General features: G+C 47.5%; 2 protein-coding genes across 10 annotated transcripts in view; one reads left to right on the top strand and one right to left on the bottom strand.

The window, feature by feature from the left end:
- The first annotated feature begins 492 nt into the window (after nucleotides 1–492).
- Nucleotides 493–26864, top strand: Lman2l (lectin, mannose-binding 2-like). 6 transcript variants are annotated; one of them, XM_017319753.2, is made up of 9 exons: nucleotides 493–714; nucleotides 2155–2244; nucleotides 6038–6155; nucleotides 6932–7014; nucleotides 16309–16341; nucleotides 17303–17464; nucleotides 17548–17662; nucleotides 20807–20926; nucleotides 21261–26864. In XM_017319753.2, exons 3-9 carry the CDS (start codon nucleotides 6146–6148, stop codon nucleotides 21401–21403), a joined length of 666 nt encoding a protein of 221 aa, XP_017175242.1. In that variant the 5' UTR covers nucleotides 493–714; nucleotides 2155–2244; nucleotides 6038–6145; the 3' UTR covers nucleotides 21404–26864. The 6 variants fall into 6 exon arrangements, with proteins under 6 accessions (XP_017175242.1, NP_001297446.1, XP_006495917.1 ...); NM_001310517.1 differs by having other exon boundaries at nucleotides 2155–2273; nucleotides 21261–22578; XM_006495854.4 differs by lacking the exon at nucleotides 2155–2244.
- Fer1l5 (fer-1-like 5 (C. elegans)) overlaps nucleotides 23654–26945 on the bottom strand; it is a 49928-nt gene continuing 46636 nt past the window's right edge. For 3 of the 4 annotated variants that reach the window (XM_030253122.1, XM_030253213.1, XM_030253230.1), the window contains one exon: nucleotides 23657–26084. In XM_030253122.1, the coding sequence (XP_030108982.1) occupies nucleotides 25992–26084 (93 nt within the window). In that variant the 3' untranslated portion in view covers nucleotides 23657–25991. Of the gene's footprint in view, nucleotides 26085–26945 lie in introns of all 4 variants that reach the window. The other variant, NM_001277076.2, reaches the window with a different exon arrangement.

The raw sequence follows: 26945 nt of genomic DNA, 5'->3' as shown, positions 1-26945 counted from the left end.
CTAACTCACTGTGTTGACTTTGAACTCCTCACCTTCCTGCCTCAGTCTCCAGAGTGCTGGGATGACCTAATGCCTTCCCACATCGTAAGTCAAGTTCTTTACCAACACAGCTAGTCTTCAGTTCCTTCCACTCATTTTAGTCACGGATTTGTCTATTTTTCTTTTTACTTCTATGCCCTCTTGGCTGTTAGCTTGGCGGCCAGGTAGGTACAAATGGCAGTGACAATCGGGAAAAAAAAATGTTTTATCGCTTTAAATTTACTATAGAATGCAGAAACAAACTAAGAATCTCTATTACTAGCAGGCCTGGTGAAGCCTGGGACAAAAGCAGAGAAGGGAGTCTGGACATTCGGCAACGCCCCTTGCCTGGGTTGGCAAGGCAACTGCTACTAGTCAGCCAATCGGTGGGATACTCACCTGCGGGGGAGGGAACTCTCCAGGAGCCAATGGGAGATCGGGCCGATGGTTCCGCAGGCCAATGGGTTGGGCCACGGGGCGGGCTTTTTGATGAAGGGCCGGCGGTGGGAAAGATGGCGGCGGCTTCGAGACCCTCCTGGTGGCAGCGGTGGCGGCGGCGCGCGTGGGCTCGGGACGGGGCCAAGCTTTTGCTCTTTCTCCTTCTGTTGGGGTCTGGGCCGGGGCCGCGGCATGTCAGGGCGGGTCAAGCGGTGGAGTACTTGAAACGGGAGCACTCGCTGTCGAAGCCCTACCAGGGTGAGGCGCCCGGGGCGAGGTGGTCGTGCAGGGAGGGCTTGGGGACCGAGTCGGGACTGAGCTCGAGGACGCAGTCCCCGGCGGGAGGGGGCGCCCCGAGGATCTCCGCTCCTTTGAAGAGCCACAGGTCCGAAGGACAAGGGTCCGCCCCCCACCCCCGCCCCTTTCCGAGCGCTAGAAGTTTCTAGTAGGTCTAGGTAGGGCTCTCAGCTGTCACTAGTGTCAGGCTCGAAGGAAGAGGTGTTTGGAGTTGGACAGAAATATGAGGAGAGAGAACTGAGATAAATGAGGGATGGTTGAGGACCATTAGCGATGAGCCGGTGTCGGGATAGAGTGGTGGCTGCTCTGGATAGAAAGCAAGAACCCGGGTAGAACTCGGTCGGACTGAGGAAGGAGAGGGGGAAAAAAGTCTGTTTGCTGGTTAGAACACCTGCTCCTTCCTTCCCAGGCCGCGAGCCCTGATGATGAAAGAGGCTGGTTAGCATTGCTCTCTTCAGGGATTTCTAGATCTCTAAGCACAGCTCAGTGTCAGAAAATTGACACAGGTGTCTACAAAGAAGAGAAATTAATGCTGTTAGAGCTTAATACAAGTTTGTTTTTCTCGCAGAGCTGTGGATAGGGGGTGCAGGAAACACAAATTTAAACTGCAGAAAGCAGTTTGAATTTTTGTTACTAAGATGTCATTTCTGTTACTAAGATGTCATTATTTTACTGGTTGGTTGTAGTACCTCCTTAGTGTTGGTCCCTGCTGATACTATGGGTTAGTCTGGTTTTTCACCCTGGGGGTACTTATACTTAGTCTAAGGGATTTGGGGATAATCAGCTACACTTGAAAGATTGATTTTATTTTATTTTTTAAATTTTATTTATTTATTTATTTATTTATTTATTTTGTTTTTCGAGACAGGGTTTCTCTGTGTAGCCTTGGCTGTCCTGGAACTCACTCTGTAGACCAGGCTGGCCTCGAACTCAGAAATCCGCTTGCCTCTGCCTCCCAAATGCTGGGATTAAAGGTGTGTGCCATCACTGCCCGGCCTGAAAGATTGATTTTAAAAGAATATGTTTAAGCTCATAGGCTTTTGAGAATATATCTCTTTTAATATAAATGACAAAATTTTTGTCCTTTCATAGTGCTAAAGTTCACCCACACATACAGATCTCAACTACTGTTACTGTGCCATGTGTAAATGACAGCTCTGTGGTGGGTTGGATTCTTCAGCTGAAGAATTTAGCTGAAGGAAGTTTGGTGAGATGTCAGGTACCTGTGGTCCAGGAGCCTGAGACAGAATATTGAGACTCACATTCAAAAAGAAAAAGAAAAACATTAATTCATGTATTCATTAATAATACTAAAGGAAAAATAATGGCTCCAGTCTTTGTAGGATCTGGCTTTGTGAACCAATTGATGAAGACTATGGGCTGATTCTCCCCTCCCCATAGGTGTGGGAACAAGCAGTTCTTCGCTATGGAACCTGATGGGCAACGCCATGGTGATGACACAGTACATCCGCCTCACTCCAGATATGCAAAGTAAACAGGGTGCCTTGTGGAACCGGGTGGTAAGAGGCTTCCTGTGTTAGGACCCTCAGTGTCCTAAAAATGCTCAGAGTGACTTTGACATGACTTCGTTGTACTGTCTTTTCCCAGTGTTCATCTTCTAAAGATAGTAAAAGTCTTTAGAGAGCTGGAGAGATGGCTCAGTAGTTAAGAGCACTGTCTGCTCTTCCAGAGGACCTGAGTTCAATTCCCAGTACCCACATGGCAGTTCACAACTGTCTATAACTCAGGCATTCAGCTCCCTCACACAACACACATGCAGGCAGAACACCAATGCACATAAAGTTAAAAATAAATACATCATTAAAAAGAAACTAAAAGTCTTTAGTTTATAGATAATGGTGAACTTCATAATACAGGAGTCAGATATTTCTCTATTGCCCTGTTAGAACAAATAACTCATTTTCTCACTAACTTAGAGCAATTCATTTTCTCTGTAACCTGACATACCACACTTTGGGATTTAGTAGCTTAAGTCTTATTTAATTACTTTGTTAAACAGAAAACTTTTGGCTTTTTGCTGTTATTGTATGTTTGTTTCTTTAGCATGTAACCCAGGTTGTCCTTGAACCTGATACTAGCCCAGGCTACCCCCAAACCTAAGATCCTTCTGCCTCAACCTCTGTACTCTGGATATGGTGCTGTGTATCTGTAGTTCAAATTACTTGGGGGGAGGGAGTAAGGTAGAGGAACCAGTTAAGCCCAGAAATTGAGTCGCAGCCTGGGCAACATGTGGGGCAGTGTTGCTTGATACTTATGTAAATATAACAAAACTCCCAGAAGTGTGTTTATCCCAGACGTAATCCTAGTGGCCTCTCTGTGTCAGTCAAGAGTTTGTTTCTGCTTCAGTATGAAAGTCACTTTGAGCCATTATAGACATTTTGCTTGTCCTCTGGACCCCCTCTAGCTACCTCTTTTTCCTGGAGGTGTGGTGGCAGGAGAGAGCACCTGGGGCTGCTGCGCTGTGGCCGTGCACAGCCAGGTCACCGTCAGGGATGACTTTGGCATCCTTGGTGTTTGGACTCCTTACACCTTCATGGTTTTTCTCATTAGCTGTAGATGCTCCAAGCGGATCTCATAGGAGAGAACTGTTTCTATCCACGTGTTGTAAAGGAGCAGAGGGGCGGGAGCCATCTACACAGGCCGACCTCGAAACCTAGGCTGTAGTACTGAGCCCCGTGTGGGTCGTGGTAGAAGATGTAAGAATCAGTTGATGCACCGATCTAAGTTCAGCTTGAAGAGCCCTGGGCAGATCTCCTGTAATACCTGCTTGACTGACTTACCCATCTGAGTTGTCAGAATATAGCCAGACAGTGGGCATGAAAAGACTTTGTGTAAAGTTTGCTACGGTGGGTATGGAAATAGAGGCTGTTCTCAGACCTGCTCTCAGTTTCACCGATGGGTTCTTGTGGGTTATTGAATTATACAAGGCTTAATACCTTAATATAAGAGTCTCTGGCACCTATATTCTCAACAGAATGAACCAAGGAACTATTTTAAGATACATAGTTTGAGCAAGTGGCTCTCAGGTGTGACTGTCCACTAGAGCTAATGTGTGGGTTCTACCCCAGGATGTTGATTTAATTAGAGTAGGGCACAATTTGGTCATTGGGTTTCCTCTTTTCTTTTCCTTTCTTTCTCTTTCTTTCTTTCTTGGGAGCAATTTGGTCATCATATTTTCCTTTCTTTTTTTTGTTCTTGGTTCTTTTGCAACAGGCTTTCTTCCTGTAGCCATGGCTGTCCTAGAACTCGTTCTGTAGAGACCAGGCTGGCCTTAAATTTAGAGATCTGCCTGCCCCTGCCTCCCTAGTGCTGATATTAAACACGTGAGCCATCCCCACCGATTCAGCTACTGGGATTTCAAACATGCATCGAAGTTTCAGAGCCACTCTTAAAAATCACCATGATCAAAACTGCATTGTGATACCCAAGGCCAAGAATTAGCTACAGCTACCTGCTTATTCATCGTGGGCTTCTCTGGTCCTGCCCTTTTTGCAGGGCCATTGTACTACCTGCTGGCTACAGGACAGCTTTCTGCTTGTCCTGAAAGCTAAATGTCACAGCAGAGAGATAACTCAACAGAGAAGACAGAATAGAGCAGATTGTTGGAGACACCAGGGCTCCCTGCAGAGTAGGAACGCATCCACCCCCTCACTGTGGCTCTGTACTCCTAACACTAGTTCTTTTGGATGATGGCCCAGAAATTAAAAACGAAAAACCGAACATGATGAAGCACTGTGTTGCTCAAGGCCCAGAACAATCTACTTGGAAAGCCTTTGGCAGAACCCAGCCAAACCCAGCTGAACCCTTCCCTTCTTTCTTCACAGCAGATTTTAACTAGAAGTCTCCCGAGACCAAATACTGCACTCAACCTGGTTTCTCCTGGAGACATGACAGCTGTGTCTCGCACTTAGCCAGCCTCACCCCGCATCCCTTTCTTTCTTCCTTCCTTCCTTCCTTCCTTCCTTCCTTTCTTTCTTTCTTTCTTTCTTTCTTTCTTTTGTTGTTGTTTTTTTTTTTGGTTTTGTTTTTTTGTTTTTCGAGACAGGGTTTCTCTGTGTAGCCTTGGCTGTCCTGGAACTCACTTTGTAGACCAGGCTGGCCTCGAACTCAGAAATCCACCTGCCTCTGCCTCCCGAGTGCTGGGACTGAAGGCGTGCGCCTCCACTCCCGGCCCCCGCCTCCCTTTTTATGAGGTTTTGGCACACAATTACAAAACTCAGAAGGAGATAGCATCTGCCTCTGGCACATTTATGCTTCCTAGCCATGGGCACAAAGGTTTGGGGGACGGTAACTTAACTCTACTATCTGTTCTCTTGGGAACTCAGGCTTGCCCCTCAGCTTGGCTGAATTCCAGCTTTAGCTAATTAGAGCTCTTCAATAACATCTTCTAATTATCCCTGGAAACCTCTGTGTGGGACTTAGCTTTTTTTTATTTTTTATTTTTTTAAGTGAATGAGGTTTTGACTTTTCTTGGAAGCCCCACTTTTTAGAGTCTTTTTGTTAGAAGAATAACTTTTTTAAAACTTTATTTATTTATTTATCCATTTATTATATGTAAGTACTCTGTAGCTGTCTTCAGACAGCTAGAAGAGGTCGTCAGATCTCATTACGGATGGTTGTGAGCCACCATGTGGTTGCTGGGATTTGAACTCAGGACCTTTGGAAGAGCAGTCAGTGCTCTTAACTGTTGAGCCATCTTTCCAGCCCTCAGAAGAATAATTTTAAGTTGTAAACAAGTATTAAGTCAATCTTCTTTATCCAGTTGCGCTTCTAGGTAGATGGAGGATCATGGCAAATTTCTGTGACTTTTCCAGCTTTAGTGTACTCTCCTGTTTCTGCTGGAAGATGTGAAGATAGCCACGTGGTTTGTCCGTCTCTTATACAGAGTTCCTTAAACAGTCTATTTAGGTTTTTGTTGTTGTTGTTTTAAAGATTTGTTTATTTATATGAGTACATTGTAGCTGTCTTCAGATACACCAATAGAGGGCATTGGATCCCATTACAGATAGTTGTGAGCCACCATGTGGTTGCTGGGAATTAAACTCAGGACTTCTGGAAGAGCAGTCAGTGCTCTTAACCGCTGAGCCATCTCTCCAGCCTGTCTGTTTAGTTTTTTGACAGAAGTACTTTCCAAGTCTTATATTTCATTTTAACTTGTAGTCTGTTAGCAAAGCTGTTTTCCGAGTCTGTAGATGGCTTGTGAGGGCTTTATGGGTGCCTGGTTTCATGCTCCTGTCTTACGCCGTTGTCTTCCTCACCTTAGCCATGTTTCCTGAAAGACTGGGAACTGCAGGTGCACTTCAAGATTCACGGCCAAGGGAAGAAGAATCTGCACGGAGACGGCTTGGCAATCTGGTACACAAAGGACCGAATGCAGCCAGGTATTAGGGATCCTGGGTTGCTTCTACATGGGTGTAGCAGGCCTGTTTATTCCTGTGCCCTCTTTTTGGGACGGGCCCTTCCTTCTAGTTTTCCCTCTCCCTTGATGCCTGTGAATGAATATTAACCTACTGTAGAATGGGGTCTGAGTCCTAAGCAGTCTGAACTTAGCTCATCCTCAGATGAGTCCTTGCTTGTTGGTTCCTCCTGTGTTTTCCTGTGAAGCCTGGCCACTGACTGACTGAATGCACTCTCTCCTGAATACTGGAGGCTGGTGTGCTAGTTTCTTCTGATACACACTTACGATCTCAGCATGCACGAGCCAAGAGAGACTTCTCTTGTTGTTCTTGCTGCTGTTGGAGCTGGTGCTCCAAATGGATGGCAGGCTGAACCTGATTTGACCTGGTCTCTTGCAACAAGAAGTAGAACTTGGGAATTCAGTTCTCTCTTGGGGGCATAATCGTCACCAAGTGTTTGTGAAGCAGAATTCTGTAGGTAGGGGAGCCTTAGCAACCCGTTTGAAATAGGGTGTTACTATAGTACAAACAAGGTTACAGTGGCCTTCCCTCTTTTCCTGCCTTTAGCAGCAAACTTCTACAGCTGTTCATGGGCCCGGGTGTAGGTCATACACTTTGCTGGGTGCTTTTATGTGTGTGTGCTCATCTTCAGAAATACCTGGTGCCATTTGAATATCACCCTGTCCTCTGCCATGAAAGATCTCTCCTTTTGTCCATTCTTGGCTGTATGTCGTTGTTCATCATCTGTTCTCTCTCTCTAGGGCCTGTGTTTGGAAACATGGACAAATTTGTGGGGCTGGGAGTGTTTGTAGACACCTATCCCAATGAGGAGAAGCAGCACGAGGTAATGGCGAGTGTCAGAGCTTAGGGCAGCTGTACTGATCACAGCTCTCCCCCAGGAGCAGAGCAGAGGAGAGAGCGGGAGAGACAGGGAAGGTCCATTGTTGACTTCAAAAGATAGTGCCCTCGGCAGCTCTCTTCTCTTCTCTGTCTCTGTCTCTGTCTCTGTCTCTCTGTCTCTCTTTCTCTCTCTCTCTTTCTCTCTCTCTCTCTCTCTTTTTCTTTCTTTTCCTGGAGGGAACTGCCTGTGATCCCAGCAGTCATTAAGGAATAGCTGTTAGTCACACTAGGTGCTCTCCTATAGTGCCAGCAGGGTTCTCATTCATTTCTATAAGGCAGCTTCTGGAATTGAGGCCAAAGCAAGAGGAAAGATGGGTGCTCCAGACTTTAACCATCACTGTGGACTCTCTCCTGCCACTTGCCCTCCGTTTCCAGCATCTTTATCTTCTCTGGCAGCAGTTTTCATCACTTACAAGAAAGGGTTAAGTAAATAGAAGTTGATGAGACTGCTGCACTTATTTATAATAATAAGGTCTCGCTATGTAACCCAAGCTGGCCTGGAGTTACCTGAGATCTTTATCCTCAGCTTTCTGAGTCCTGGGATTACAAATGGGGCCACCATACCTGACTCAGATCTAAGCATCTTGGTGGAACCTAGTGTCTGGACTGTGCAGAGACATTAAGTACCTCTGAGGGTTCTTCAGGACTTGCTTATACTGGCCCAGGACTGTATCCTTCTGTGGCACTGCTGTGAGACGGTAGAGAACTGCTGACAAGCTGTTCATGGATCCCCTTCAGAAGGCAGGGTTGGGAGTGGGGATGGAGAGTACTTACTCCCCCCAAAGATGTACCAAGAACACATGTAAAACGTGGCGGTGACTATGGTGTGTACCACACTCAGGTGTAACGGTCAGAAGTTCCCAAGGTCACTTTAGAGGAGCTGGAAAGGGAGACCTGGGTTAGATGACTAACCTTCTGTTGTGGGTCAGTTAGAACTGTGTTTCCATTTCCTCTCGGCTCCTTGTTGTTCCAGGCCCATCAAACCCTTGCTAGATGCAAGACCAGCATCATCTCTGTGCTCTGTAGAATGGAGATTGCTGGAGACTCCGGGACTCTTTAGAGGATACAGTAGACCCATCTGTCCTTGAAGGGACAGCAGTAGTGGTGGCTGCAGAGCTTTCCTCCAGAGCAAGACATTTACATTGAGGTTTGCAAGATAAGGAGCCAGTGGTCCATGATGAGGGAGAGCGTGTACTAAGGCATTCTGGGAGGGGACAGTGAGGATAAGGAAGTAGAGAGCTTCAGATAGAAAGGCAGGCAGGCTCTGCACCGCATGAGCTTCACTGTTTCTGTTCCTTCTCTTCCCTCTTAGGCACACTAGTCACAGTGAGTCTATGTGCCCCAGTGGTTGTTAGTTGGGCTGTTAGGCCATTCACAGTGTTACTCCTCTTTCCCTGTGAATGAACAGAGTAGAGAAGCTGTGGTGTTCAAGGTAGCAGTGTTTGTCGGGTCTCCCTGTCCTGAAGCTCACCATCGTGGTGCTAGACCTCCAGCCATCCACTGCTTTCCTGCCCATTGATTTCTTTCTTGAGAGAAGAGAGGTGTTTTCATATGTGTGATTTCAGTTCTTTGAGCTTCTGTTCAGTCCAGAGAATGTAGAAAATTGTCGTCTTCTCCATACCCAACCAACTGGGGCTGTCTCAGAGGATAAAATCAAATGTATGTTCTCAGTGGTGTGGTTTACTTTGCTTACTCACACAAGGGTGCAGGCATTGGTCCAAGTTTATTATTTACTTGTAGCACTCTTTGTTGCAACTGTTACCATCCTTGCCCTATGAGTAAGACTCTGAAGAGCAGAAGAAAGTCTGCAGAACTTACTTGGTCACATAGGTCATAGATCTGACTCCAGAATCTCTGCCTCTGCGATTTTGGCTTCTTAGATTTGGTAACAAAAGCAGAAATGACAAAAAGAAGCACAGGGAAACTGGTCTTCACCGAAGGAGGAACCTGGGGCTGGAGGGACGGCTCAGCGGTTAGAAGCACCAGGCCTTCTTGTAGAGCTTCAGTTCCCAGTACCCACATGGTGGCTCATAACTGTCCATAACTCTACTTCTGACTTCTCCGTGCCCTCTTCTGACATCTGTTGGTGTGCATGTGCTGCACAGACATGCATGCAGGAAAAACACACAGACACCGAAAATAAATGTCCTTTTTTCTTTTTTGGTTTTTCAAGACAGGGTTTCTATGTGTAGCCCTGGCTGTCCTGGAACTTGCTTTTTAGATTGTGTTGGCTTCCAACTCAGAGATCTGCCTGCCTCTGCCTCTCAAGCGCTGAGATTAAAGGCGTGCACCACTGTGCTCAGCTCTCAAAATAGTTTTTAAAAGTAATAACTTATGTGCTTCAAAGCACACTGTCAGGAGTAGGGCTGGTGGTGTAGCTCAGAAGAGTATTTGCCATATGCGTGCAAGACCCTGGATTCAGGCCCCAGCACTGAGAGCATACCTAGAAAGTGGAATCACCTGTAGGATGGAGGAAAATAAGTGCAAATCTTACTAGAGAGCCATTGCTGGAATATATAAAGAACTGTCATACAAAGAACTACTACAACTTAATAAAAAGACAAGCTAATAAAATAATAGGCAAATGATCTGAGTAGATTTTATCTGAAGAAGATAAATGGATGGCCAGTAAACATGAACTGATGCCCTCCGTCATCAACTTAGAGAGACACAGATGAGACCACAGTAAGATCCCCACAGCCACCAGAATTTGAGTGCAGAGATGTGGGCGTCATTTGGAACCTACAGATACTTGTGGGGATGTAAAATGATACAGCTGGAAAGCGGGCTAAAGATAGAGATTCTCTAATCTGGTGAATCCCCTTGCGTGTGTGTAGCCAAGAGAAATAATAGTATCTACGAAAAGGCTTGTGCACAGATGGTCATAGCAGTCAAAACGCTGATAACACCTTGTGTCCATCAGCTGGAATATTCGGTGATAAAATAAGTATTGCTATGGGTCACAAGAGTCTTGCATATCATGTGAGCTCTTTCCTGTGAAATATGGTCAGATCTACAGAGACAAGGTAGAGAGAGTTGTCCAGAGCTGGGGCTCTCAAGTAGGAAGGGTGAGAGTGACTGCCAGTGGGCATGGAGTTATGGAGTGGTTAAAAATGTTCTGACGTTATGATAATCATCACCTTAATTAGCACTTACCTGAACCCACTATGGGTGGGTCAAGTGTTCCATGGATGATGTCTCTGTGTCACTGTTGATTTAGATGTGGTTGAAAGATGAGTCCATAGCCCTTTGACCCGAGGAACCCATCCAACTGAAGATCATATTTCTTTCTCCTGTGAACCCAGATGTCGGTGAACACTTCAGAGAACTTGGTAGCACCCTTGGAGCACAGATGTCTTTGTTCAGTTGAAACCAGAGTCTAGTGGCAAGAGACTTCCTGGAATGACAACACAGAAGAGCAAAGCTGTTGGCAGGCTGGGCTGTCTTTTTGTCTGTGACGTGTTTGAGCCTCACACATGGGAGGGAGAGGCAGCCAGGAGTGAGATTAGCAGCTCCCCAGTCTGCCTTGATCAGGCTAGCCTGGATATCGTAGTCTAGGTAGTCCCCATATTTTTACATATATATATGTATACACACACACACACACACATATATATACATATACACACACACACATACACACATATATATATTCTCCTCCTTTTAACTGGAAGAAAATGAACACTAATGTCTTCAAAACACATTTCAAGCTGAGGAAATAGTGATACAACTCATGCCCAGAAAGTGGAGAACTCAGTCCCTAACACCTCCCCACCTAACCCCCACCCCCCACACTAATAATACCACAGACCTGCAAGCACACACGTATGCATACCTTGGGTTCCCTTAGTCCTTCTCTTGATAAACTAATTTTACTTGGTCTTTTTTGACCCATGGAATCTCCCCTGCTCCTCTCTCTTTTTTTTTTTTTTTGAGACAGGGTTTCTCCGTGCAGCCCTGGCTGTCCTGGAATTTGCTCTGTAGACCAGGCTGGCCTCTAACGTAGAGATCCATCTGCCTCTGCCTTCTGAGGCTTGTGCTACCACCATCTATGGAAATCTTTTTCAAAGGAACTCTGACTTCTTAAGTTTTCATGTTTTAACGCTTAGATGTGACACCTTTTTTTTTTTAAAGTTTCTTAGATGATGATGCTCAAGTATATAAGCATTGTTTAGGGGCCTGGAAGTACCCCTTTTTCCACAGCCTTTGAGGAGCTGAGAGCTGAGGTCAGAGTCACCTTGTAGGAGGCCAATGGGGTTTGGTGCTGACAGAGTCGTGTGTCTTAGCTTTATTGCCTGCTCTGAGGAGTATAGATTCTGCTTAGATACTCGGGTTTCCTTTCTGTTCCTGCATGAAAGACTAGCTGAAGAGCATTGTAGGGCCAGTGGCATTGAGGACTCATGTGCACAGCTCAAGAGGAGGCTGCCTCCTAGCAGCACCTAGTAGAGAAGTCATTTGTTCTGTTGCTACAGAAAATCCAGAGCGGGGAAGAAGGCAAATCTGTATAGGCATCTTTTTACAAATGAAAAGGTCGCATCATATAGCAGCTGTCTAAAGACATAGTTATGAAGCTGGGAGTTTAAGATCTGATGGATGTCAGATCCAGATAAATCATTATTTTGATAAAAGTTTCAAATTTATAGATTGTTAATCTGTTAGAGAGTTCTAGAATATACCCTACTGATACTACCCAGGCTGGTATCAAACTTCTGGTCCTAGGTATTGTTCCTGCCTCAGCCTCTTGAGTAGCTGGGATTATAGTCATGTACCACTTTGCCCCCAGCCTGTGTCCTTTATATGCCCCGGGCATGCACACACTTGCTCACACGTGAGCATTTTCTTCTCAACTAGCTAAGAGTAATTGTTGAACTTTGCCTCCTTAACCCCAAATGCACTGTGTTTTTCCTAAAACAGCAAGAACTATTCCTAGCATAATGGTCAAAAAACAGAGGAGTTAAAAATGCTGAGCTCACTGCTACTAGTCTTCAGCTCCACGTGGGTATCCTTAATGCTCCTTGATGTGCTTTTAGCAGAAGAAAACCCAAGGAACATACATTCTCTCTCTCTCACTTATTTTGTGTATGGGGTAGAGTGCATGCATGTAGAGGTCAGAGGACAACTTGCTAGAGTTGGTTCTCTCCTTCCACCCTCTGGGTCCCAGGGCTCAAACTGGTTGTCAGGCTTGGCAGCAAGGCCCTTTCCCCATTGAGCCATCTCGCTGCCCTCTCTTAGTCTTTAATTTGGAGCCACTTTGCAGTCTGTCTTTGTGCTTTAGAGTTCCTGCTTAGGTATGCTCTTTACATACCTGACTTTTCCTTTAAAAAAAAGTATGCTTTAAACTTCGGCTTATTTAAAATAGGCAGGGTCTTACTTTGTATCCTGGTCTGTAACTGTAGCAGTCCTGGGAGCATAGGTATCCACTATACTTGCTGAGACTTCCTTTATGATGACAGATAGACTGGTCATACACTGTGACTCAGTCAGGGCTCTGGAGCGAACCACTTGGTCTCAGACCTTAAGTACATTCCTGAATACCAGTGTTTTCTCTCATGAGATTTCTTGCCTGTGAAGTGAGGACACTGGCTCACAGGTGGCTCGACTGTTAAAGGTACCTGTCACCAAGTGAGTTTGATCTCCAGGACCCAAAAGGTGAAAGGAGAGAACCGGCTCCCTCAAGCTGTCCCCTGACCTCTCCCTGCTAAATAAGTAAACGAAGTGAGTTAGCAAGGAAGATGGTGGTGCTGGCTCGCAGGCCTGAGAGCACTGAAGGCATGTCCCCTTAATGACTGCTGCTACTTACCCCCTAGGTGGATGCCAGCGTGGCAGTAGCTGCTGTGCGGCTCCTCTTCCCACCCCTTTCTTCACATCTAGCGTTAGGCACAGCTTGGCAGTTTGTAGCAGGCTTAGGTTGGGAATCACTGCCCCAGAAGAGGGGCTCCCTTGTGCTAGTTGGTGAACTCAGGAGCGCTGGGACAAGAGGGATTCCCGGCCAAGATTCTGAACAGAGAAGTGACTTTTCCCAGGTGCTAAGTGTAGTCAAGTGTGTTTTATTTTAGGAAGTTATATAGTTCTTAACCTTTTGGTGTTACGGTATTAAAAATGACCTTTTCATTGTATTTTAATATATTTAAAATGCATTTAAAAAAAAAAAAAAGGAACAGATTGCACCTATTAATTCCCAAATGTTTCTAGACATTTTTCTGGTCTGTGTCAGCCAAGGAAATTATTCTCCTGAATCATGCATGTTTGGCTTTGAACAATATATAATGTAAAAATTCATTAATGCAGCTATTAATTGACTGGATTTTTGTTGACGTCCTCCTGAATGCCAGTCATGGTGCCAAGTGGTCCACCCTTCTCATCTACCCATAGTTAATCCCGTGAACTCTACACCTCACTCACGTATCCCAATAAGGATATGACGTAGAGGTCGCACAGCGCGAAGGCATGCAGCTGCAGGTAGTGTAGGATGATGAGGACGCAGCCTCGGCTTCCAGAGACCCTCTGTGCTCCTGTCTGTTAGGCATCAACCCATCAAACCTGTAGAATTTTAAAATCCACAACTCCAGAAGTTCATGAGAATCTTTTTTGGTGGGAGAGACAGGGTGCTGATGCTAGGCCGGAGTTTACTATGTAACCAAGTATCGCAAGGATGGCTGTGGACTTACAGGCATGTGCAGTCATGCTGTTTTTGTTTTTGTTTTTGTTTTTGTTTTTTGAGACAGGATTTCTCTGTATGGCCCTGACTGTCCTGGAACTCACTTTTTAGACCAGGCTGGCTCCGAACTCAGAAATCTGCCTGCCTCTGCCTCCTAAGTGCTGGGATTAAAGGCGTGCGCCACCATACCCGACCATGCTCAGTTTTATGTGGAGCTGAGCATCTAACCCAAGGCCATGTGCATGCCAGGCAAGCATCCTACCATGTAAGTTACACTCCAGCTCCCTTACCACCATATATATCTATCTTCTTTCTTTCTCTCTCTCTCTCTCTCTCTCTCTCTCTCTCTCTCTCTCTCTGAGGCCAAGTGAAAGAAGTTGATTTAGTAAGAAAAGGGAGGAAACACCCAAGAGTGGGAGGGGTCCATGGAAGAATTCTGAGTATCTTGTTAATGAGTGAATGTTGCTGAGGGTCATTTAAAAAACTATGGCTTCAGCTTGGTGGTGCACGCCTTTAATCCCAGCACTCGGGAGGCAGAGGCAGGCGGATTTCTGAGTTCGAGGCCAGCCTGGTCTACGAAGTGAGTTCCAGGACAGCCAGGGCTACACAGAGAAACCCTGTCTCAAAAAAACAAAACAAAACAAAACAAAACAGAACAAAAACTATGGCTCCAGTGGTGCAAGGTTTGGAAACTTTTTACAGGCGGGAATTCCTTATTTTGGGGGCTCTGAATTGGGAATGAAATGCCCACCTTGCCGTAGTGTTAGTTGATGAAGCCACAGATGGTAGGTTCTGGTGTTTAATTCTGATGGCATGTCTCAGTCTTCCTGGGGCTGAAGATGTAGCTCAGTCAGAGTGTTTCCATAGCACACAGGAAACCCCAGATTTGACCCCTAGCATGTCATGGACCTGGTAGTGGCAGAAACTTCCCAGCACTGGGGAAGTGCAGTAGAGAAACTCAGTCATCCTGGGATACACAGAGTCTGGTGACAGCCAGGTCTACATAAATGTCTCAGAAAAACAAAACCAAGGATGAACCCCTGAGCCCCATTCTAGATTGTTGGGAAATTCCGTGACTGGGGTATGCTTATGTACACAGATGAAAGGCTTCTCCAGGGTGACTTGGGCTGAGCTTTCCCCATGGCTTTGGCTGGGTGATTAGATGTCTCACTAGCCTTAGGAAGAGTTGGGTACCCTTGCCTAAGGATTGCTGTCCCAGGCATTCTAAAATTCTAAGTGAATTTTGTGATTAGAAGTGATAAATAAAGCAAATCTGGGGTCATCAGAGCACCTTAGGGCATTTTTTTAATCCCTTCCTTTCCTTAATTGTTCACTGAAGTTACAAGCTTTCTCAGAATTCATTTCTGAGAATTACTTAATAACACGCTGGCAATTACCTTGTCCTAAATGGCAGTTGCATAAGGGTAATGTTATGGTGGCTTAATCATCCGCTGATGGACTACATACTCCTCTGGGTCCCATCGCAGCACATACGTTATGCTGGGGTTCACAACATCTGGGGGCTCCCTACCTCAGTACCCTGGTCCCTGAGGCTGATGTGCTCTGCCTTGCCTCGCACCAGTCTCTCCTTACATCAGACTGTGTGCTGGACTCCCTCTGACTGCCTGGGCCCTGCCCTGAGCACAGTCCTCTCACCGTCTGCTAGCGCCTCCTTTTTCACCAGAGCAGTTAGCTGGACCCCAGCATTTCACACAGTCCTGACTCAGCACGGTTGGCTTTCCTAAGGAGGAGAGGGCTGCATGCTTTGGGACCCTCCCCCTTAGGATCTGGGCTGAACTGAGCGTGTGGCTTCCTCTCAGAGTTGAGAGCTGTGGAGATTTGCTGAGGCAAAGCTGAAGTGCCTCAAGCCCAATGACTTTCTAATCTTGTGCTGCCGCGCTCCCACGGAGCTTCACCCTGCCCCCATGTTGTAGGTCAGTGACAACAGTTATTTGGGATCTATGTCCATGAGGCTCAATTAGAGGGCAAATGATCCCTTTGGATTAGAGTTAATTTTATGGTCTCATACAGTAGGGTTTTTTGTCTTCTGGGCAAGAGCTGTATCCTGAGACCTGAGCAGTATAAGACATCTCAAACTTGGAAGAGTTCATTTTTTTGTTGTTTTTGTTTTTGTTTGGTCTCTTTTTCCCCTGTGCTATAGACATACAGTGGTCTAGGAGACTTAACCCAGCTGTGTTTGGGTAGTGCAAGATGGTTTGTTTCACAAAGCTGCTAAAAACCCCAGGTCTCTTCCATGGGGTAGAGAAGAGAGGCCTTTGAAGTAGGCTCCTTTGAGAGTCTGATAGCCAGACAGTCTCACAGTGGTGGTGTGCGGCACCTGCAGGCACTTTGCATATACTGTGAGAGCTTCAAGAGCTTGCTGGGAGCCCTTTGTGGACCTTAAATTTCTTTTTTTTTTTTTTTTTTTTTGGACCTTAAATTTCTGTTTGAGGATTTTAGTTGCTAACTCATCCGACACAGCAGGGTCCTAGCTCTCTCCCAAGGCTGTCTCTTTCTGACTTGGTCTCCTGTGTTCTGTGTCCTGTCTTGTTTTTGTAATAACCCACTGGACCCGCTCAGGCCCAGAAGAGGCGCTATTCTCCAGGAGTCCAGGTATCAGTCGGTCAGCTCTTGACCCGCCATGCTCGTCCCTTAGTCTCACCATCCACCTGACATTTCTTGCTGCTTAGAGTCTGTTGTCTCAGGAGTTCCGAGTCTCTGGTCTTGACTGCATTTCCACCTTGCATGTTGACTGTCTGGAACAGTGTGGAGCTTGTCCAAGGAGCGCATGCCTCGTCTTCCCTCCCCTTCATCACTCTGCCCCTCTGCAGTGACTTGCACTGGGATCATTCTGGAATGGCTAGCTCACCAGTTTTGAGGAGGAGTTTGCTTGTATAGCTCCACTGGAGAGAAGGCAACTAAGTAGTGGGAACCCAAGTAGGTGACGTGGGACCTTGCTCTCTCACTGTTGGTGCCCGTGGGGGCGTTACGTGTGGGTGGGCTGAAAGTCTTGACTAGGAACAGTGGTTGTGGCTAGAGAAGCCCCCAGAGCCTGTCCCAGCAGTGCTTTCTGGATTCATTTAGTATCAAATACTGGTAGGATTTTAGGGTCAGAAAGGAGCTATCCAGACTGGAAGGAATCCCTGACCACTCAAAACAGGTATTTTTGAGAATGCCTGCTGTGTGCCAAACACTTCACTTGGGCAGAGGATAGAGCTGAAGTGGAGACCTGGGAGATGGTTTTCCTTTTCAAGCGGCAGCTGGAGAGAAAGGTGCCTATCCACGAGGAGGAGACGCTTGGTGTGCAGTACCAAACAGTGATTGCTGGGAGGAGTGGAGTGACCCCCAGCCTCTTGCAGGGCCACTTCAGGTCTACCCTGGGTCTGCAGAGTTCCTAACATCCAGTGTGGAGCCCATGCTCCCTGAGTCCATGCCCCCGTGCATGCTCATCTGTATGTGAGTCCTGCTGGGGTGGGCTGCTTGAGATGAGGCAGGGGGCTCAGTTCCTCTCACTGTGGTGCAGACATGGCTGAGAGTCTTCCTTCCTGTCTGTTTTTCCCTCCCTGTGTTCCAGCGGGTATTCCCCTACATCTCAGCCATGGTGAACAACGGCTCCCTCAGCTATGATCACGAGCGGGATGGGCGGCCTACAGAGCTGGGTGGCTGCACAGCCATTGTCCGAAATATCCGTTATGACACCTTCCTCGTGATTCGCTATGTCAAGAGGCATCTGACGGTGAGTCCTGTCTTAGAGCAGCTGGTGGTCTGCACTGCCTCTGCTCCTGTGGCCTGACTTTGATACTCTTTGTCTTATTCCAGATAATGATGGATATTGATGGCAAACATGAGTGGAGGGACTGCATTGAGATGCCCGGGGTCCGGCTCCCCCGGGGCTATTACTTCGGCACTTCCTCCATTACTGGGGATCTCTCTGGTACTGTACTGCTCCTTCTCTCTGTGCCTCAGTTGACCCCTTTGGTCAGGACCCCAGGCTTAGTGAGGCCCCCTCAAAGGACAGCTAGATAGCTATGGGAAGCCACTCAGATGGTTTCAGAATGTTGCACATTCTTGTCTAGATCTGTAAAAGTTCCAATCCAGGCTCCTTTGGGACAGTTGCAGCCAGGAGCTACCTAAGCATTGAGTGTGTGTGCCTTGTCTGGGCAGCTCTTCTGGCCTGTGCCTCTTGCCTGTACTTACTGCTGTGCCCCACCATCCCCTCCTAACCAACCCCAGTCTCTCTCCCTCTTTGTTCAGACATTTGAATGAAGCTTGCGGACAAGTTTGCTAACCATCTGCCTCCTCCTGAGCTGCACTTGGTACTGTAAATGTCTACTGTGCCATCTGCATGCTGTAGAGAGCCTTGCCCGGGCTCTCTTCTGACCAGCAGCGTCTGCCTCCTGTGCACAGTGCGCTGTCTCTGCCTTTCTTTGACCGGTCTGCAGTTCATCTCATCAGCACTGGGGTTCCTACCTTCCTTGGTTGACATGCCAATGCCATACTTAGTTTTGGCCTGGGCAGCCAATTCTTAAAAATATCTATAAACTTCTAACCTATAGAAGTATATAGTTTTATTGTCATTAATGTTGACTTTTTGTTTGTTGGTTTCTTTGCATCTTGGTTTTGAGACAGTCTTGCTTTGTACCCAGACCTGACCTAGTGATGTGGCCTGCCTCAACCTTGTCCTTGCTGGAATTATAGGCGTATACCACCACATCCAGCATAATTGCTTTTTTTTTTCCTTTAAATTCAAGGACTTGTTGCTCTCATCTGTTCCAGGCTCTGATGTCCTCACACTGTAGAACATTGCCTAGGGTTAGTTCTGAAAGAAGGAAGGACAAAGGCAAGAGGAAGGAAAAGGTGGAGGCCAAGGCAGGCGGGTCTCTGAGTTTGAGGCCAGCATGGTCTATATAATGAGTTCCAGGACAGCCTGGGCTATATAGACCTGCCTAAAGGAAGGAAAAAAAAGAGAGATGAGCTGAGTACCTAACAGTTCCAGGCCAGAGTGAACTACGGGGTGACACCTGTCTCAAAAAAGAAATGAAGGAAAGAAAGGGAAGGTCAGTTTTCTGCATAGCTTCTTTGATGTTTTGTTTCTTTGCTTTACTTTGTTTTGTGATAGGGTATATGTAGCCCAGGCTGGCCTAGAACTTGCTGTGTAGCCAAGGCTAGCATTGAACCTCAGGTTCTTTCTGCCTCGGCCTCCCACATGCTGAGATTACATGCATGATACTATGCCTGGCCTGCCCTTGCTTTTTATCCTGTCCTGTAGTTTAACCTTAGTTCCAACAGCACAAACATTTTCAAGACAAAGGTGAAGTGAAGACTGTAGCAGAACACGGAGCTGTGGATGTGCCCTGATAACAAAAATCAGAAATCTAGGCCTCTGCAAACAGCTAGCCTCGAAGGAAATAAGTCCGTCCCCGCCGAAGGGAGCAGAGCTTCATCAAGAGTTAGCCGATTCTACATCTGTGGCAAGAAGCTTTGCAAGCCTATAAGTCAGAAAAGCCCGAAGGCCATTCAGTCTCAGCACTCAGGAGACGGGGCGGGGGATCTGTGAGTTCTAGAACAACAAGGGCTACATAAGAAGACCCCGTCTCAAACAAAAGTTTAAAAAGCCCAAACCCAACTGAACAAGAACATAAACTTTAAAAAAGAGAAATTGGGCAGAGTGACTCTTGCCTATAATTCCAGCATTAACAAGACAGACTAGAAAGTCACAGGTTTGAGGCCAGCAGTCTGTGCTACCTAGTGAGAACCTGCCTCATAAAACCAATTAAAGAAGGAGAGACGTAGGCCTGGATATGGTACCCAGCACATGGAATGCCAGTACTCAGAAGGTTGGAGCAGGAGGATCATCAGTTCAAAGCCAACCTGTGCTGCACTGTAAAACTGTGTGTTACATATTTGTACTTACACACTAGAGGACGAGAACTCGGGATCTCCTGTCTAGTAGCATTGGGAAGATCAGCTCAGAATTCCAGGGAGCTACAAAGACATAGAGTGGGGAAGCACAGCATCTTCCGTGCATGTCGTCTCGGCCTGACTGACCACGATCCATTAACCAGATGCTATGTACATGTGTGTGTACGTGCACATGTGTGCTCATGCTCTACCATGAGGAAGCTGCAGTGTGCTGTATCCCCTCTCACTACTAAAAGATCTTAATGTGTGATAGGGGTTTAATTATCTCTCAGTTTCTAAGGTTTTAGATGTTTATTTGCAAACATGTTGTATGTACATGTGTGTGCAGGTGCCTGCATAGGTCAGAAGAGGATGTCAAATCCCCTGGAGAGTGAGCTACAGATGTTTCCGAGTCATGTGATATATGCTGGGAACTGAACTCTGGTCCTCAGCAAACGTTCTTAACCACTGAGCCATCTATCTCCCTAGCTCTAATTATTTTCAGTATTACATAAGTAATGCATAGTTACCAGTAAAATACATAGAGTATATCCAATTCCTTATTCTTTTAGATGAGAAAAGTACGAAGCTTTAATGAAAGTTTGGTTTTTGCTGCTGCTGCTGCTGCTTTTGAGATTGCTGTATCACCTTGGCTGGCCTGAGTCTGGCCTGTGTTTAAGTTAGCCTTGAATTTATACCAGTTTTCCTGTCTCTGTCGCTCAAGTGCTAGAATTACAGGCATGTGCCACCACACTTGGCTTTTTTCTTTTTCAATTAAGTGCTGATATCTCAGGCATGCACCATCACAGGGTCTCACGTGACACTTGCACCGACATATGTCATTTCCTTAGCTCATACTCACTGTCCCTGTCCCCTGTCTCCTTGCTGTCCTGCAGCTCTTCCCTCCCCCGGATTGTCCTCCCTTTGCATTTTTTGTCTTGTGTACTTAAGTCTGCATTCCGCATAGGAGAGAAAGCATGCTGTATTTGTGCCCCCACTACCACGCCTTGCTTCCACCTCCTTTCTCCTGTTAGTCTCCATGCTCCCCTGAAAAGTCGTCTTCCTGTCACTGCTGTCAGTCAAGAGAGAGGCTTGTATCAGAGGCTTGAAGCAAGATGCAAACTCCAGAAGCCCTTGTTGAGGGCAATGGAGTAATCCTCCGTTCTCCCTCCTTTAGATAACCATGATGTCATTTCCCTCAAGTTGTTTGAGCTGACTGGAGTGAGGACCCCAGAAGAAGAAAAGCTACATCGAGATGTATTCCTGCCCTCGGTGGACAATCTGAAGCTGCCAGAGAGTGAGTGTGGGATTCTGAGAAATGGCCCGTGCTTAGAGAGGAGGTTGCAGTGTCCGTGGAGTCTGGGGTGACTGGTACCCGCAGCTCTCAGGCCCTTCTGAGCTCCTGTGAGGCACAAGGAATGCCTGTACTACCTTCCCATCTGTCCTGTTACAGGCAAAGCATCAGCAACAGCAGGCGGGCGGCTGCTTCATTTTTTAATAGAGCCACCTAGAATGGGGGAGGTCGGGGATCTGGTTCCTCAGAAGTGGGTGTCAGAGACTGGGGCCTGGACACCCTGTTGGCCCACTGTAGGGTAGGCTCTGTATTCCTCACTGTTGTTTTACTTCCTCAGTGACAGTGCCACCAACGCCCCTGAGTGGCCTGGCTCTCTTCCTTATTGTCTTCTTCTCCTTGGTGTTTTCCGTATTTGCCATTGTCATCGGGATCATACTCTACAACAAATGGCAAGACCAGAGCCGGAAACGCTTCTACTGAGCCCGCTGCCATCAGTCCCTCTACGGTGTTTACCATAAGGTGTGGGTCTGAGCATACAGCCTAGCGAGTCGGCCCATTGTTCAGGGACTGTGTTCTGTCACTGGAGATTTGAATGCTAGGAGCCTGCATCCTCATGGTCATCCACGGGAACATCTCACTGGCCCAGGATACCACCACAGGGCCGAGCAGCTGTGGCATGCCTTTCCCTGGAGTCCTTCCATTTCCGAGTACAGAGACATGGAGAAATACCTGCTGTGATGCCTAAATTACACAATTGGGCAGATAGCCTAAGTGTGGACTGGACACAGTAGGCCTTCCATTGCATTTTAGAATTCCCAAATAGGAAACCAGAACCGGTACACTCTGGAGACCCACTTACTGGTCTTTGCTTTGCCCATGCCTCTTTCTACTTCAGGAGCTCCTTGGCAATCTGGATGGAGACTTCTCCCTCACCCGCCTGTCTCCCTCCACTCACCGTCCTCTTTATATGCATCCTTAGCTAGGAAAGAAGTTTGCCGCTCTCATTAGCTGGACCTGGGGCTTCCTGCAGCCTCTCATTGCTTCAGCCTCTTCTCTGCTGGGTGGATCCTGTTTCTGACTGTGGCTGTGTCTTCTGCTTTCCTCATCAAAGGAAACCTTCAGGCCTTTGGATGGTTTGGCTAAAAGTTGTTACAACTCAAGAGAAGCTTGGAGGAGTTGACAGATGCTGTGAGGTTAACTCTGGAATCATCCAGGTCCAGGTGTGCCTCAGAGAGCAGTGTTGGCTGCGTCTGGACCTGCTGGAGCCTGCTTAGTCGCATGTGTTGTGTTTGTCCTGATTCTGCTCTGAGTGTTGGAAGTGATAAGCAGCTTTCTTCTTACTCCCTGGACTTGGACATGGCCCCAAGATGCTTGGCCTCTTACTAAGAAGAAACAGTTGGTAATCTGTTACACATCTCTGAGAGTGAAAGCCCTTCATCCTCTGTGCCTGGAAAAGTTGTGGTCCTGGAGCAGCAGCACAGCTTGAGTGCCCTTGTGTGTCACCTATTACACTGCCTTATTCCACAAGGGCCACATGCTGCTCACCTATCTTCTCTGTGGTTAAATTGGTCACAGGCTAGTCTCCCTGGAGGGCCTGGCACAGTTCTCTGTAGCCCGAGGAAAAGGCTTCATAAAGTAGCTGATGGAACCACTCATGAGTTCTGGCTCAGTGGCCTTCTTGTAGTGTGGGCTTGGTTGGGGGCTCCAGCCTTTTTCCTGAGCCTCAGGTGTGTCTGCTGTCATCCTGCCCCTCCTGGATGGTTGGGAAAACCCTCACCCATCCCTTACCCCATCCGTCCATAGACGAGGAGGAAGGTCACCCTAGCTGCAGGTGAGAGTTCATCTCAGCCCCCTGTCTATGGGAGTCTGTGTTGTCCTTACGCAGGAGAAAAAAAGATGGGGTGCAGGAAGCCTTACACCTTCCCTCAGTAGCATAACAGCTTAAGGGGAACCAGGGAACAAGCTGGAATATAGGTTGGCTCTAGTATTAGGAGTGCTGAAAAGTAATCGTAGTTTTGTCTGCTTTGAGTTTATCTCAAAGGTAGATTGAGTGGGTCCCATGGTAGAGGATCTAAGTGGTCTGTTGAGATGACTCTCACTGCCACGGGACTGAAAGGATTTGCCCACAGGAAGAGTGAGAGAGTGAGTCAGGTTAGCCTAACTCCTGCTCATGAGCACCTTGATGCTTTGAAAGAGACCAGAAGAGAGGCTCTGCAGTCCTCATGTAGCCTGGGAACTAGTCTTTTCCCTTTTGAAAAATGTGTACAAGAAAGCCACCCATGCACACACCTTTAATCCCAGCACTCAGAGGCAAAGGCCAGTGGGTCTCTGAGTTCAAGGCCAGCCTGGTCTATGGAGCAAGTTCCAGGACAGACAGAACTATACAGAGAAACCCTATCTTGAAAAATTGAAAACAAAAAACCAAGCCAATTAAAAACAAACCCTACCCATCCAGCATCCTGCATCCTGCCCCAGCTCTGGTTTTATTATTGTTGCAGAAGCAAATGTTTTCCATGCTGAGTAAGGCTGGAGGTGGTGCCTGTCCTGGTGCGGCTCTTGTGCCCTCACACTTGAGTGGAAGCTGTGGCCTCGATGTATGGCACACGGTTACCCTTCCCCTGCCAAGGACTAGATAGGGTGATTAAATATGGCATCGCTTCCCAAGTCTCACAGAGATGCCATTTTCAGCCTTTCACATTGTCTTCCATCCCAACCCCCAAGTCTTAGGTTGGCTCTGTTAGAAAAATGAATTTATTTCAATAGAAAATTACAGCTCTGCTCTTCTTGTCAGAAGTGATCTCTAAACATGTATGAGTCAGAGTGTGCACAGCTTCTTTGATGTGCCCTAGAAGACTCAAACAAGATCTGCCAGGAAGCCCGAGGCACAGGGTACTTGGCAGGTGGGAGAAAGGAAGGCCAGATCACGGAGCCTCATGGAGCTGGAGCCTCTGGGAAGACATGGCTTGCGTGATATGTTGAGCCCTCCATGGTGAGAATGGAAGAGTTGATATTGCTGGTGTTCACCGTACCGATGAGATTGACTATTTTAATGGGAGAAGACAGCCGGAGTTGAGGTTTGATCCAGTTCATAGCGAAATAGCTCTAGAGAAAAGAGACATCAGAGTAGTCTAAAGTAGCAACTTAAATGTGCTCTGAGAGCTAATGCAAGAGTGGCCAGTGCCATTGTCCCTTCCCCATGGGTTAGCACTCACCGGAGCAGAATAGACGAAGTTGAGCAGTATAAACCCTATAACCAGTGTCACCACTAAGCATATGATTTTGGAGCGGTAGCGTTTGCAGACAGCATAGCAGAAGTTTTTAATAGGTGACTGGTACCACAGTAAGAAGGAATCATTTCGCCTGCCCGTGACAGGGACAGAGAGCAAGAGCAATCTTCAGGTCAAGATCCAGAGCAAAGGGCTTCCCTTTTTTTGACAGGTTGGGAGTCCCTTACACTCAACCTCAGGTCTTATTTTCTGATGTCAACTAAACCAGGTAGGAGGAAGTAGCTGTCCCTCTCCACACAGAGGCCCACCAGCCACCACCACCCTGTACCAAGTAGGAAAAAGCTGGGCTTTGCACCACCGCCCTCCAGGGCCCTTACTCAGGAGGATGAAGCATAGGGAACTGGTTGGGTTCGGACTGGCCTCGGCCGGCTGGCCTGATTAGAGCTTCTCTCTCTGATAGCATCTCAAGAGTCATCTTGACTTTACCCTAGGAATACCAAAGGACAGAGCAGGGGCTGCCGTGTCAGACAGAGGGCAAGGTCGTCTCAGGACCACTTCCCTACCACCACAAAGGAAAAGAGGTTTGGCTGCAGCCCCCCAGAAGTTTGCTAGAGAGGTCCTATTCACTAAACACATTCCCCAGCCCCTACCGACAAACGCCACTTGTCACCATCTAGGACCTGACAAGGCCACCATCCAGTTACATTGGTCTTCTTAAAGAGAGAGATACGCTTCTGTGGGGTGAAAGGCCATTTGGAGTCAGTCTCCATCATCTTGAGGGAACATTGCTTGATGTTCTGAGCCGGAAGGGGCATGTCTGATAAATCCAGCTCCAAGACCCCTGAGGCCAGAGAAAGGCTGTTGTCAGCAAAAGGAGTTCCTCATCCCATGTCACAAACCCTACATCAGGACCTCACCTAAGAAGTCATCTGGGGAAAAGAAGTCATTGTCCCAAATCTGGATCATGAGCCGGGCTGGAAACTTCGTTGATGTGGGATCCAGGCTCCATATGTAGTCCTGGAGGATAGCAGAAGGCTGTTAGTGGCCTGCTGCTTGGATATTTTTCTCAGATACCTACTTGTCCTCTAGTGACAGACTATCAAGGAAGAAGAGTTCTGCCTGAGGACATGACCTAACATCCTGGAACAGCTTGCAGGTCTCTGAAAGGAGGGGGTAATCTCTTGGAGCCTAGGCCTCTTTCCCTCTTTCTCCTCCCCACCCCTTCCTTACCTTCTGACTTTGGACACATGCACGCTCCGTTGTCAGATAGTCCATGGTAAAGATGAACCTCCAGTTGAAGGTGGCCTCCCCAGTCAAGGAGTGGTAGTGGACATCTGTCTTCTGAGTATCCTCCTCTAGCCCAAAGAGCCACCTGGGGACAGAGTCCTTTTACCTTGGGTTCCTGTGTGTGGTCCTCATCCCCCAGACAGGCGCAAGTGGTGATGGAGGTGTTCCCCTTAGGACTAGGAGGCTCTAGCAGGGTAACAGAACCAGGGAGCTAGGTGGCCCTCTGGAGCCCTCCTCCCCTGCCTGCCTTACCCTTTCACGTAGATATCGCTCATTTTCTCTTTACTGAAGGTCTCTTGGACCAGGTCCACTTCAGCTGTGCTCCAGATGATACAACGCAGTTGGTACCTGCAGCCACTGTGCTCTGAGGCTAGGGTGAGAACCCACCCCACAGCCACAAACAGCCTTGCCTGCCCACAGAGCCTGGACTTGGGCAATAAAGCTCGTTCTAATCTCAATTGAGAGTTTCTACTCCCTGGGCTTGTAGGCAGCGGCACCCTGCACCCCGGGGGCTGAGCTGGAGCTCCACGCTCAGGAGCTGAGCTTTAGCGTACTCACCGTTTAGGCTTCCTGGGGCTGATGTTGACTTGCGGCCCAGGAGGCCCCAGCATCTTGGGGAAGATATCCACCCACATTTGTATTTTTCCCTAGAGTCAGAATGGATTTGCTGGTTGGGGGTTGCTGGTCTCTTTGGACTTGGATGGCATGAGGATGTGACACATAGGTTGGACTACCACCCAGGGGCAGGGCTTAGAGGTGACAAGTGACAAGTGTCACCTCCTGGGAGGTGACAGTGACCACCTGCCAGCTCCTTTAACTTTTGCCTGGGAAGGCAAGTGAGTAGGGATGAAGGATCTGGCTCAGAGAGTCCAAGTGGCCATTGAGCTCTCACTTATGGCTGGGTAGGGGGCGAGGAGGTCGTGCTAGATGGCCTGTTGGTAGGATCCATGCTGGGGCTGGGCCTCTTGTACTCACAGCATGGAAGCCCTAAGTAAGAGGAAACTAGATAGGAAGGTCCTATGTGTTGTGTGGCCACAGCCTAAGGATATTAAGCCAGCCACAAAGTAGTTGAGAGATACAGACAGACAGACAGACAGACAGGCAATATGAGAATTAGTGGTGTAAATGGTAAAAGGAGGAAGGGAAAGGGTGGCTGTGATGGTTTGTAAATGCTCGGCCCAGAGAATGGCACTATTAGGAGGTGTGGCCTTGTTGGAGTAGGTGTGTCACTGTGGGAGTGGGCTTTAAGACCCTTGTCCTAGCTACCTAGAAGTCAGTCTTCCACTAGCAGCCTTCAGATGAAGATGTAGAACTCTCAGCTCCTCCTGCACTATGCCTGCCTGGATGCTGCCCTGCTCCCACCTGGATGATAATGGACTGAACCTCTGACCCTGTAAGCCAGCTCCAATTAAATGTTGTCCTTTATAAGACTTGCCTTGGTCATGGTGTCTGCTCACAGCAGTAAGACTCTAAGACAGTGACACCCCCAGCCTTGGGAAACAGGTAAA

The sequence above is a fragment of the Mus musculus genome, chromosome 1 (genome assembly GCF_000001635.26).
Source record: "Mus musculus strain C57BL/6J chromosome 1, GRCm38.p6 C57BL/6J".
In the NCBI taxonomy this organism is placed as follows: Eukaryota; Metazoa; Chordata; class Mammalia; order Rodentia; family Muridae; genus Mus; species Mus musculus.
This window is presented reverse-complemented; position numbering and strand designations above follow the sequence as displayed.